This window comes from Panthera leo, chromosome E3 (genome assembly GCF_018350215.1).
Source record: "Panthera leo isolate Ple1 chromosome E3, P.leo_Ple1_pat1.1, whole genome shotgun sequence".
Taxonomy (NCBI): Eukaryota; Metazoa; Chordata; class Mammalia; order Carnivora; family Felidae; genus Panthera; species Panthera leo.
The window spans coordinates 30,344,704-30,357,542 of record NC_056694.1 but is presented as its reverse complement, the minus strand read 5'-3'; the positions used below and the strand labels follow the sequence as shown (position 1 = coordinate 30,357,542).

General features: G+C 44.6%; 1 protein-coding gene across 2 annotated transcripts in view; it reads left to right on the top strand.

Annotated features, from left to right (window-relative positions):
* SHISA9 (shisa family member 9) overlaps positions 1–12,839 on the top strand; it is a 277,666-nt gene that overhangs the window by 241,958 nt on the left and 22,869 nt on the right. The window contains exon 3 of one of the 2 annotated variants that reach the window (XM_042922258.1): positions 8,573–8,728. In XM_042922258.1, coding sequence (XP_042778192.1) covers positions 8,573–8,728 — 156 coding nt within the window. Of the gene's footprint in view, positions 1–8,572; positions 8,733–12,839 lie in introns of both variants that reach the window. The other variant, XM_042922257.1, reaches the window with a different exon arrangement.

The following is a 12,839-nucleotide window of genomic DNA, read 5'->3' as shown; positions in this document are numbered from 1 at the left end:
AAAGTCAAAGAAACTAACCGCCACGAGATACCTAAGGAAACATGAGGGACTCACTTTAATGTGGTAATTGGATGAGATTCTGGAACAGAAAAAGGACATTAGGTAAAAACTGAGGACATGTGAAGAAAGTGTGGACTTGTGTTGATGGTAATTCATCAAATCAGTTCATTATTTGTAACACACGCACTACACGACACACGCTGTTACTATCAGGGGAAACTGGATCTGGGGTATATGTGGGACCTCCTGATGGCATCTCTGCAATAGTTTTATAATTCTTAAGATTGTTCTACAACAAAAACTTTATTTTTTTTAACTTTTCACACGTTTATTTGAGAGAGAGAAAGAGAGAGAGACAGAGAGAGAATGAGCAGGGAAGGGTTAGAGAGAGAGAGAGAGAGGGAGACACAGAATCCAAAGCAGTCTCCAGGCTCCGAGCTGGCAGCACAGAGCCTGATGCAGGGCTTGAACTCACGAACCATAAGATCCTGACCTGAGCTGAAGTTGGACTTTTAACCGACCGAGCCAACCAGGCACGCCTCAAAAACCTTATTTTAAAAGATATTTTGTCCGCAGCTCTCTACCTCATAGGGTTGATATGGGAATTAAAGTGCATGAGAAATTCTTTACCAATGACTGGCATATAATGCATGCTCCACAAAACAACACCATTTGACTGTCTTGTGCCTTTCTCAGCTGTTTCCTTGTGATGTGCCATGAAAGACTGGCTTGTGTCGCTTTGCTTCCAATAGGAGCCACATTGGTCCAGTTTCTGATAGTTGTTATTTGTCTGTTCTACACTGAGAAACCCACAGCATCATCCTAGCGTTTGCCGCGGAGCGTTTTTACCTTAAATGACCCTGTCTGAATGACATCTATCTCCTTTCTGTTTAGTGGCTAAGATATACCACGTATAATGGTATTTCCACAGCGGTTACCTGGGGGCAAGTCAGCCAGAGGTTTCCAATTAGAGTAGCTCTATCTTACCCTTCTTTGAAAACGGTTGTTTAATACATAAGGCCCCTCTTCTGTCTCAGGAAGGAGAGCACAGGGACATCATCAGCTTCTTGTTTGTTGACCGAGGGTCTTGACTGAAAACAGCATCCCAGAACAGAAAGTTCTCGTTGGCTGTTTATAAGGGTCAGGATGAGTTGCAAAACTGTAATGCGGCAAAGAGTTTTTCTTACGGCACGGGGTATGAAGTACTTAGAACGGTATCTCTGGGGCCAAAGTTGGTCTATAAAAGAAACCATCTGGCTGAGAGCAAGACAGAGTTGGTTCAACTGGATTCTCTCTATGGTTATGACTATGCAAATCAAATGAGATAGACATATCAACATATATATCATAAGTAATATATATGTATGCGTACATATACCTACGTACATAAAATACATACATATGTATGGGGTGCCTGGGTAGCTTGGTCAGTTAGGTATCTGACTCTTGATTTCAGCTCAGGTCATGATCCCACAGTTCATGAGATCAAGCCCCACGTCGATCTCAGCACAGAGCCTGCTTGGAATTCTCTCTCTCTCCCTCTCTCTCTGCCCTTCCATGCCCCACCCCCCGCCATCTCTTTCTCAAAATAAATGAATATTTAAAAAGCGCATACATATGCATATACATGTATACCTACATTCTGTCTATCTATCTGTCTATGTATCTATGTCTTTTATTTTTCTTCTCTCTCTTGTCAAGGACAGGATTTGCAGATTATAACCCAGATCTCACTCTTTGTGCTTCCCTCACCCTATTGTTCTATTTTGGTTGGATGCCAAACTGGGCTTCCTTCGCATCTACACTTAGGTATCTCCTCCTTAGCTGGATATATTTGTAGAAAACTCCCAGGGAACCTAGGTGGCCAGCTCTTTTCCATCTTCCTGTTCAGTAAAATGAAAATAACATTTAAAAAAAATCCAGTCACACCTGCGTTTAATAATTTTTTGTTGCTGCCCTGAGACCAGATTTCTTTTTTTAAGTATGTGCCTTTTATTTTTAGGTTGGTTGGTTTGTTTGTTTATTTATTTATTTATTTATTTGTTTATTTATTTATTTTTGAGAGAGAGAGACTGAGTGCAAGTGAGGGGGGTGCGATCGAAGGGCCAGAGAGAGAGGGAGACACAGAATCTGAAGAAGGCTCCAGGCTCTGAGCTGTCAGCACAGAGCCTGATGCGGGGCTTGAACTCAAGGACGGACTATGAGGAGATTGTGACCTGAGCTGAAGTCAGATGCATAACCAACTGAGCCACCCCGGCTCCCCCTAGATTTCAATATGTCTGAATATTTGATGCCTGGAAGCAGGCACAAAATGGCTGTCTTCCCAGGGTTCTACATGGGATAGCAGGAATGTGACTTTGGGCTGGTGAGGGATCCCTTTGGTGGGCCATCTAGGTCATGCCCACTTACGTTAAGTAACTACTCACTGTCCTTGAGGTAGCTCAGGACTTGGGAGATATCATCCAGCAGCAAATACTTTATAATGACATATTAAATATTCTGTTGGATAACATAAAAGGCTGTCGCAAGTGATGAGGAACATCTCTACAGATTTTTTTTTCCTTTAATGACATGTTTTGCATCTCTCCTGGCAGGCCTGGGAACAGAAGTTGAGCATAGTGGGTGGGATCTAGAACCAAGGGAGCAAGGAGATGGGAGAAAGGGCCCACTGGACGGTGGGCTGGGGAGAGGCCAGCTCTTTAACTACACAGGCTCATGTTTGGGATCTACTTCCAGGGGTTAAAAAAAAAAAAAGGCGACCACCATAAAGACATTAGTTAATTAGCTTATGAATAGCTTTGGGCATTCTCTATGTACTGGTAAGGGCACTTGCGGTTTGAAATTTCTACTATATTTCTGTAGAATACCCAGGAACAATGCCTTTATCATCTTAACACCAGCCCCAGGCCTTGCTTTATATCCACATGGGCAACTTCCCCTCTGGTTGGTTCCATTTCCCAGAGGAAATCCAGACATCTACACTAGTCCAAACTATACAGTGCAAGAGATACACCCCAAAGCATACTAGCTTATTAGAAAGAGGCTTCCCTGGGGCATCTGGGTGGCTCACTCGGTTAAGCATCAACTTCAGTTCAGGTCGTGATCTCACAGTTCATGAGTTTGAGCCCCGAGTCGGGCTCTGTGCTGATAGTTCATAGCCTGGAGCTTGCTTCAGATTCTGTGTCTCCCTCTCTCTCTGCAGCCCTCCTCCGCGCTTGTGTGTGCTCTCTCTCTCTCTTTCTCAAGAATAAACATAAAAAAAGGGGAGGGCCTTCCCTATCTTCGCTGCTTCGCTCCTGTTGTCCTTATTCCTTCACAGTAAAGAGATTCTCCTTCTCCACTTGGTAGGTTCAAACTCGAATCCATGGCTTCCTGGATTTTTGAATCCAAAGGTTCCAAATAGAAAAATTCAGGGAAGTATTCTGATTGGTCCAGCCTAGATCACGTGCCTGCTTCTGGCCCAATCACTGTGGGAAGAAGGAGGTATTGTGATTTGTCAGATTTGGTCACGTGCTCACTTCTGTGGCCAGAAGTGAGAGTTACTGGCCTGATATCCAACTGCCAGCCCTTACATGTCTGAATAAGAGTTTTTTTGCCTGCTAGAGCACACTCTGACCATGAACATGGTGGGTTGCAAATGCTGAGGCATTGCTGTCTTCCAGAAGCAGCCCTCAACTGATGACTCATGGGAATTGGTATATAAATACTAAGGGTCTTGCTTAATGATAGAATTCTCAGACAGGCATTCCACATCATTTACCAGCATTCCAAAGTGGGATTAAACTCCATTTACTAGAATCGCCCCTTGCTTGGCATTGTGCTCTTTGTCTGTTTTCCCGTCCCTTTCTTGCTTCCTTACTCCTTTTCTTTTTTTTTTCTTTTTTTCTTTATTTTATTTCATTTTTTAAATTTATATCCAAGTTAGTTAGCATATAGTGCAACAATGATTTCAGGGGTAGTTTCCTTAATGCCCCTTACCCATTTAGCCCATCCCCCCCACACCCCCTCCAGTTACCCTCTGTTTGTTCTCCATATTTATGAGTCTCTTCTGTTTTGTCCCCCTCCCTTTTTAAAAAAAATTTTTCCCCTTCCCTTATGTTCATCTGTTTTGTCTCTTAAAGACCTCATATGAGTCAAGTCATATGATTTTTGTCTTTCTATGACTAATTTTGCTTAGCATAATACCCTCTAGTTCCATTCATGTTGTTGCAATTGGCAAGAATTCATTTTTTTTGATTGCCGAGTAATACTCCATAGTATGTATATACCACATCTTCTTTATCCATTCATCCATTTATGGATATTTGGGCTCTTTCCATACTTTGCCTATTGTAGATAGTGCTGCTATAAACATAGGGGTGCATGTGTCCCTTCGAAACAGCATACCTGTATCCCTGGGATGAATTCCTAGTAGTGTAATTGCTGGGTCATAGGGTAGTTCTATTTTTAATTTTTTGAGGAACCTCCATACTGTTTTCCAGAGTGGCTGCACCGGTTTGCATTCCACCAACAATGCAAAAGAGATCATCTTTCTCCACATCCTCACCAACATCTGTTGTTGCCTGAGTTGTTAACGTTAGCTGTTCTGACAGGTGTGAGGAGGTATCTCATTGTGGTTTTGATTTGTGTTTCCCTGGTGATGACTGAGGTTGAGCATGTTTTCATATGTCAGTTGGCCATCTGGATGTCTTCTTTGGAAAAATGTCTGTTCATGTCTTTTGCCCATTTCTTCACTGGATTATTTGTTTTTTGGGTGTTGATTTTGATAAGTTCTTTAGAGATTTTGGTTACTAGCCCTTTATCTGATATGTCGTTTGCAAATATCTTCTCCCATTCTGTTGGTTGCCTTTTAGTTTTGCTGATTGTTTCCTTTGCTGTGCAGAATATTTTATTTTGATGAGGTCCCAGTAGTTCATTTTTGCTTTTGTTTCCCTTGCCTCCAGAGACATGTTGAGTAAGAAGTTGCTGTGGCCAAGGTCAAAGAGGTTTTTGCCTGCTTTCTCATCGAGGATTCAGATGGCTTCATGTCTTACATTTAGGTCTTTCATCCATTTTGAGTTTATTTTTGTGTATGGTGTAAGAAAGTGGTCCAGGTTCATTCTTCTGCATGTCGCAGTTCAGTGTTGCCAGCACCACTTGCTGCAAAGACAGTCTTTATTTCATTGGATATTCTTTCCTGCTTTGTCAAAGATTAGTTGTCCATACGTTTGTGAGTCCATTTCTGGGTCCTCTCTTCTGTTCCATTGATCTGAGTGTCTGTTTTTGTGTCACCCTTACTCCTTTTCTACGGTGTTCCTGAGAGCAGCCCCCAGATATGCTCATACTTGGATCCTTATTTCAGTGACTTCTGGGAAAACCCAGACTAAGACAATCACTGTAATTGGCAGCTCATCACATGACCCAAATTCAGATGAAGCAGGATGTAGAAGGAAGTGGCAGTTCTGAAGACACAAAAATAGTAGCTGTCCATTAAAAAAGATACAGTGTGAGCCGCCCCCCCCCCCCCAAAACAGCAAACATTGAGAGTTTATAGTAAGTGCTCCCACCAGACCAGCATTTGGGCACAAAACATGTCTGGCCTGACGTGCCGAGATGAAGTTGACCTCCCTAGCAGGTGGCTCTGGAGAGGAAGATGTCAGACGATCTCGGGGTCCACACCATAACAAACGCTATGCCTTATGCAGCCCTATTTCCATTATTTTGTTATCTGGAGCCTTCCGGACCCAGCTGAATCACAGCCAAAATGCTATTATGGCAGAAGGATACACCCACTTTCTCACATGCCAGCAGAGGCTGGGCGACGTGGCATATGTTTGGTCACATCCCCATTACGCATTTGGGGTTGTGTGCTTGTGCAGTGATAAAAATGTTCTTATCTCTGTGTCTCAGCTGTGGTATCACTGCCTCTTTCCATTTGGGTTTATTGGTTTCTAAAGGCAAGCATTCCATACACGTCATGGGGTATAACGTGTAGAGAAGTCATGGGTTGACTTGTCTAGAAGCAGCACTTCAGAGAGGGGGTTCAGGTGTATAATACTCTGAGGGAGTGCTCTTCAACACACACACACACACACACACACACACACACACACACACGCCCCTCTCAGGTTGTGAGAGAAACAAAATAGGTAAGATGAAGGAGTCTCACACGGATGGGGGTGTCAGTCTCAGGTAAAGTCTGGACCAGGGTTAGTCAAATTATGTCCCTTGAATCGAATCTAGCAGCTACCTGTTTTGATAAATTAAGTTTTATTGACATACAACCACACCCATTATTTGACATAATGTCTGTGTCTGCTTTCTTGATACAAGGGTGGAGTTGAGAGTATTCCTAATGAGACTGTGTGGCCCATAAAGACTGAATTATTTACAGTCTTGTCCCTTTACCCAAAAAAATGCTGTCCCCTGTTCCAAACCCTGGGAGCTCTGGAGCATATCCATTGGTCCATAAAGCTATCCACACCTTGAGGCAAGGGGCTGGTCTGCGCACCTTAGTGTCAGCCAGCCAGACACTGGTGGGCAGCCACCTCAGGTGTTGAGGGTGAGGTTCATGAAGCACCCGAAACCCAGGGTGGTGGTTCCTGAGAATAACTTAGTGGGTGCTAGGGCCAGCTCTGAGCTGTGAGTCCCCTCCAGAGCAGCTGGGAAATGGGCACATATGCCAGGTAAAGGGGATCTTTCAAAGCAGCACCAGCATCCACCGCCATGTTTATCTGGATCTGCATGAGTGCTTCATGTACCTGGAGAGAATCTCCACTTCCTGCCTGAAACTGAACAATAACCCCCCTCTTCTGGACTCCGTGCCTCATCTGAGTTTGCCCCTTCCCTCCCACTGCTCTCAGGGTGACACAGAAACCCTTCACAAGGCATCGTGAGCCCTGCAGGCCTGTTCAGCCCCACCTCCTCCCTCTCCCCTCTTCTGCACGTGCCCGGAACACGCTTCTACTGCCCTCCACCTCCTCCCACATTTAACTCACATCTGGATTTCTGGGTCTCAGCTCAGAGAATATTCCTTCGGAGCCGACTTCTTGAACCTCTCCAGGTGAATTCCATTTCCTGTACGTAGTCAGTATTCTGCTCATGTGTCTTTACATATTTTTTTTCTGTCTTTGCAAATTACAACACGCAGATTTTCTTTACCAAAAATGCTGTATTATTTGCATTGCTTTCTCATTTTCTTTTTTCTTCCTTAACAGTATAAGCCCCAAGGAACTATCCAGGTTGACGTGTAGAGTTAACACATCTTTCTGTAAGATTTTTTTTTAAGTTTATTTATTTATTTTGAGAGAGACAGAGACAGTGCGAGTGTGGGATGGGCAGAAAGAGGGAGAGAGAGAGAATCCCAAGTTGCCAGCGCAGAGCCTGATACAGGGCTTGAACTCGTGAAACTGTGAGGTCATGACCTGAGCTGAATCCAAGAGCTGGACTTAACTGGCTGAGCCACCCTGGTGCCCCAGAGTTTAACTCGATTTTAAACACTTTTTTTTAAGCTGCATGATATCCCATTGTATGCATGTACATATTGTGTATGTAATATGAATGTACAATAATTTAATAATTCCCATATGTATTTTTTTTGAGAAAGATAAGAGAGAAAGTGGGGGAGAGGGGCAGAGGGGGAGAGAGAGAGGGAAGGAGAATCTTAAGCAGGGTCCATACTCTAAGCAGAGCCCAACTCAGGGCTCGATCCCATGACCCTGGGATCATGAGCTGAGCTGAAATCAAGAGTCACATGGGCCATCCAGGTGCCCCCAAGAATTCCTGTAATTTTAGGAGCTCATGTTGTTTCTGTGTGTGTGCATATATTTCATCTTATAGACAATGGTGCAGAGAACATCTCTGAACAAATATCCATGTATTCTGATGTCATTTCTGTAGGCTCATTCCCTAGAAGTGGTATTGTTTGGTCAAAATATGCACTCACTTTACATTCTAAGACACACTGTCATGTTCCTTTCCGCAAATATGGCAAATTGCGTGCCCACTGTGAGTTGATGAGACCACACAACTTCCCACATCTTTACGACTATCGGTGTACCTCCCCCCTCTTACTCAATGTTTGCCAATTTCTTGGCGAAGGAACGGCTTCTCGTCATTGTTCTGACTTGCATTTCCTTGACTGTTACTGAAGTTAATCATCTGTATATAGTTTATTTTTTAATGTTTCTTCATTTTTGAGCGAGAGCACGAGATTGGGGGAGGGGCAGACAGAGAGGGGGACAGAGGATCTAAAGCGGGCTCTGCGAACCTGATGTGGAGCTCCAACTCACGAACCGTGAGAGCGTGACCTGAGCCAAAGTTGGACGTTCAACCAGCTGAGCCACCCGGGGAACCCCTATAGTTTTAATAACAGAAATAGCCCCTGCAATGGTAGGGACCTTAACACATCTATTTCAGGGGGAGATGAAAAGTTCTAGGCCCACCCATTGCCCTTTATTCACCCATCCCCTGCTGCTCTTGCTCTCATGTCCCCAGGAGGGTGGGGCATTTGGGACCCTGCGAGGGTAGGTTGCTTTGCATGGGAGGAAGGTCCCGCCCCGTCTGTGACCACCCCCTGTTATCTTGCTTGCAGATGCTACGCAGATGAACAACGCGGTGCCCACCTCCCCTTTGCTCCAGCAGATGGGCCATCCGCATTCGTACCCCAGCCTGGGCCAGATCTCTAACCCCTACGAGCAGCAGCCGCCGGGCAAAGAGCTCAACAAATATGCCTCCCTGAAGGCGGTTGGTAAGTGCTGTTCTCTTTCTCCCCTGCTTTTCTGTACTTTTCTCTCCCCCCACCAAACTGTTTTTTCTGCTCCTCTCTTTCGTTCTACTTCTCGTTTTCTTTTCCTTCTTCTCGTCTCTTGAACTCTGTGTCTCCGTCTGTCCATCTCTTTCTCCATCTCCCTCTCTGTCTCTCTCACACATATTCTTGATGTCTCTACCTGGGGCCCAGGTTACTGTGAAACAGTTGCTTTCCCTATGACAAGCCAGGGTGGGGGTTGGGCAAGGGACACGTGTGGGGGCTGTTTCCTGGGACAGAGGGCGCCTGGAGGCTTATCTGGACCCACAGACACCTCAGCCCCTTCGTCGTCCACCATCTGCCCTAGTGAATCCCCAGGACATAGAATCCAGGACACCCGGTGTCCGAGTGTCTTGCCCTGTAGGAGGTAGCATCCATCACCCCGCAGTCACCCTGTCTCTTTGAAGTCAGTAAGTGGAACGCTTCTGCTCTTCCGGATTGGGCACGCAGCCTGGAGCTTGTGCTAAGTTCTGATCAAGTTCTTATCGATTGCACGGGACATTTTATACATCCTGCCTCTTTTTCTCACAGCGGTCCAAAGAGGAGGGCACAATTATTATCCCAGTTTTCAGATCAGGAAACTAAGACTCAAGGGGTCTCCTTTACCTTGGTCCAAATCAAGCAGCCTGTGGATTTTTATTACTCCAGAGCCTATCCTCCCGCTGCTAGCTTCCCCCGGCCTTGCTCCTCCATTAGTCCCTTTCCCCAGCTCACACATGAGGGAGCGTCACGTATGATGGTGTCCCGGGCTTCCGAACGAACCGTGTGGGCAGGAGTTCTATCGGATGGAAGCAGCAGCCACAGCAAAGTCACACTTTGGGCAGATGGACTCACAGGCCACCTGCTTGCTTTTATTATCAGCTACTTGTCTTCATTCCTTCCCTCGCAACCACGCCCCTCATCAGAGATGGGATGGGAGGTGTTTGCTGATTGATTCCTGTGTCCAATATCTTAATTCCATTACAAACGGACACCAGAAACCAAAGCCCAGACGCTGTGACGTGTCTGTGATGCTGGAGGTGACCATGGTCTCCAAACATCGGAGGCACAGAGCATCTTGGTGGCTCGGCAGAGGGCCAGGAACATACTAGGAGCTCTGTAAGCGTTTGAATCACAAATATCTTTAGGAATTCATGTCTCCCCGTCTCCTAGGGCTTCCAGATGGAGTCCCTCAAAGATGGGCAGACCAGATTTCTAACCCCAAGGACGCAGGCTGAGCAGACTGACACAGGCTTTTCCAAATCCCAAGCCCTGCGAGAACTCATATACCAGTTCCTGTGTTGCATGTTGAGTTTCTGCACCGAACTCAGCCCTTATACACACCCCGTGACCACAGATTCCCCCCATTCCAGATCACGTGTTTGCACAGCATATGCATCCTGAGCGTGTTTAAGTAGACTCAAATATTAGGAGGAAGAGCTGCAGGCTGTTGCCTAGGAGAGAAGGAGTCAGGGCATCTACACCAATGTAGCTGTGGAAGCCTTCATACACTGTGTGGTGCCCTGCCCCTCCCCGCCCCCTTCCTGAGCCTTGCCTTTAGGTGACAAGTGGCATCTGCCAGTTCCATTTGATTCTTCTTTTGGCATTAAAAAAAAAATCAACCCAGACATCCTTTTCCCTTTGAACTGGTTACATTCCCCTAAACAACTTATTTCTTCAGCTTAGGCCTGGTGTCTTGTTCCCCCTCCAAACCCAGTAGTTATTTGGGTGAATCATAGATGGATATTCCCACAATGCTCCTTGATTTTTCCCCCAGATTTGTACAGAGATCCTGCCCATAGCACATGTCTACAGTGCATTTAGAATTCCATTTGCAGTTTTGCCCTCCTTAAGTAACCCTTTCTTCCATAAAGGATGGAGTTCTGTAGTGTTTACTGAATGAATGATTGCGCTTGTCTTTGGCATGAGTCCAATCATAGCTCAGTTGTAAGGAAGTACCCCTAATCTTCTAGAAAACTCTGAAGGATCTTACATAAAGAACCCTCCTCCATCCTGGATATAGTTGATGTGCCCCTCTTCTTCTCTGTCCTTCCTCTCTGGTTGTTGTGGGAGTTCACAGACTTTACCTGAGTGGCCGATGGTCTTGTGACTCTCCAGGGAGGAGCAAATTAAAGGACTGCCTGACCCAATGGGTTACCCACGTGTCCAGCATCTGCCTGCACAAATGAAATGCAGATCCTGGGCTAAGTGCTGTTCGAAAGGTTTTTTATTAAGGCATAATTCACACTATGATGTGTGTGCGGATGATGAAATGCATTTCATTAGCAAAATCATTACCACCCAGGAGAGAAGTTGTTTAAAAATTTTTTTCCTTTGAGAGTTCTGCAGCCTTCGATAAGCAGATGCATTTTCTAAAAATTCCCAGTAAAGAAGGAAGGACTTGGACAGCCTTTAGGGTTAACTGCCAGGTTCAAAAATACCCCTGGAAAATAAATTTCTCTTGGTGGCTTTAATATCCATAACATGGGGTAGTTTCATGCAGTCACTGAAACTCTCTGACCTCAGCTTTTTCATGTGAAAAATGAGGAATGAAAAGCGAGGAAATTTTAAAATAGAAAATGAAACAATTCTACTCATTCTAGTTATTAGAATACTGTGGGCCATTAAATATGTCCCATCCATTCACTGCCAACTCCAGAGAGAAAAGAGTGGTAACTGTTGGTACATTTATTTTATTTTATTTTATTTTATTTTATTTTATTTTATTTTATTTTATATTTTATTTTACTTTATTTGCTTGTTGAAATCACACTCATTAGTGTTAAAAAATTTTTTTAGTGTTTATTTATTTTTGAGAAAGAGAGTGTGAAAGGAGGAGGCGCAGAGAGAGAGGGAGACACAGAATCCAAAGCAGGCTCCAGGCTCTGAGCCGTCAGCACAGAGCCTGATGCAGGGCTCGAACCTGCGAACCATGAGATCATGAGCCAAAGTCAGACGCTTGATTGACTGAGCCACCCAGGCACCCCAACACACTCATTAATGTTTAAAGAGAGCTCTTTTTTTCTACAATTCAGGGATATAGCATGTGAGTACACAATGTTCTCTGTTCCCAAGGGGTTCACTGCCCAAGTGTCAGCAAAAGATTAGCACACATTAGGGAAATGTTAGCAGCTAAACTTCATCAGATTTTGTACAAGGAGGTATGATGGGGTTGGATTATCATTTGTTTCATTCATTCATTCATTCATTCATTCATTCATTCATTTATTTTAGACATTTAATCTGGTGTCCCTTGATTGTAGGTCCCATTGAGGCATGAACCAAGTCTGTCCCATTCATCAATGCATCCCCAGCACCTAATACCATGCTGGGAACTTAAAAGTGCTCCCAATAAGTTTTTGTAAAATTAGTGAATTAGAGCGTATGGTGAGTACCACATCAAGTCAGGAGCATGAGATGATCAGCAAGATGGTGGAACATGGCATGGCCTCTGCCGCTGGTCAGGACGGAGTTTAAGATCTCTCTAGATATTTTCAGGCTCTTTCTGAAATTACTTAACCTCCTCAGGTCTCAGTTTCACCCCTCTGTAAAATGGAGATAATAACAATACGGAGCTGATGGTTTGTTGGGTAGATTCAGTGATACATTGCACAGAATGTGTTTAGCCTGACATACAGTCAACCTCAGTAATACTGGAACATATTAAAGTCTCCAGACCAGAGTTGTTTCTTGGCCATATTTTTCCTCAGATCTCCAAGATATACTGATGCCTTGATTAACATGCAGTGGCTCAGGTGTCATTTTGAGGGAGGGAGAGTTTATTCCAGTTTGATGGGAAAGACATACAAGGAAGCTAACTCACACTGAGGATCTGATAAAACAAACAAGCAAGCAAAACAGCAAATGACGTTTTTGAGCCGTTCTAAGGACCAGCAGTCAGCCAAACCTCTTTACTGCCCCATGTCTCCTGAATGACAAAGATCCAGACATATGGCTACTACAGTCCATTAAAAAAAGATTCCTAGTCTCCTCCAACTGACTCTCCTTCCTAAGTTACAACTGCGGATTTAAACATTGTAGTTACATCCTCCACCAAGACTGAAGACAAAAAGTG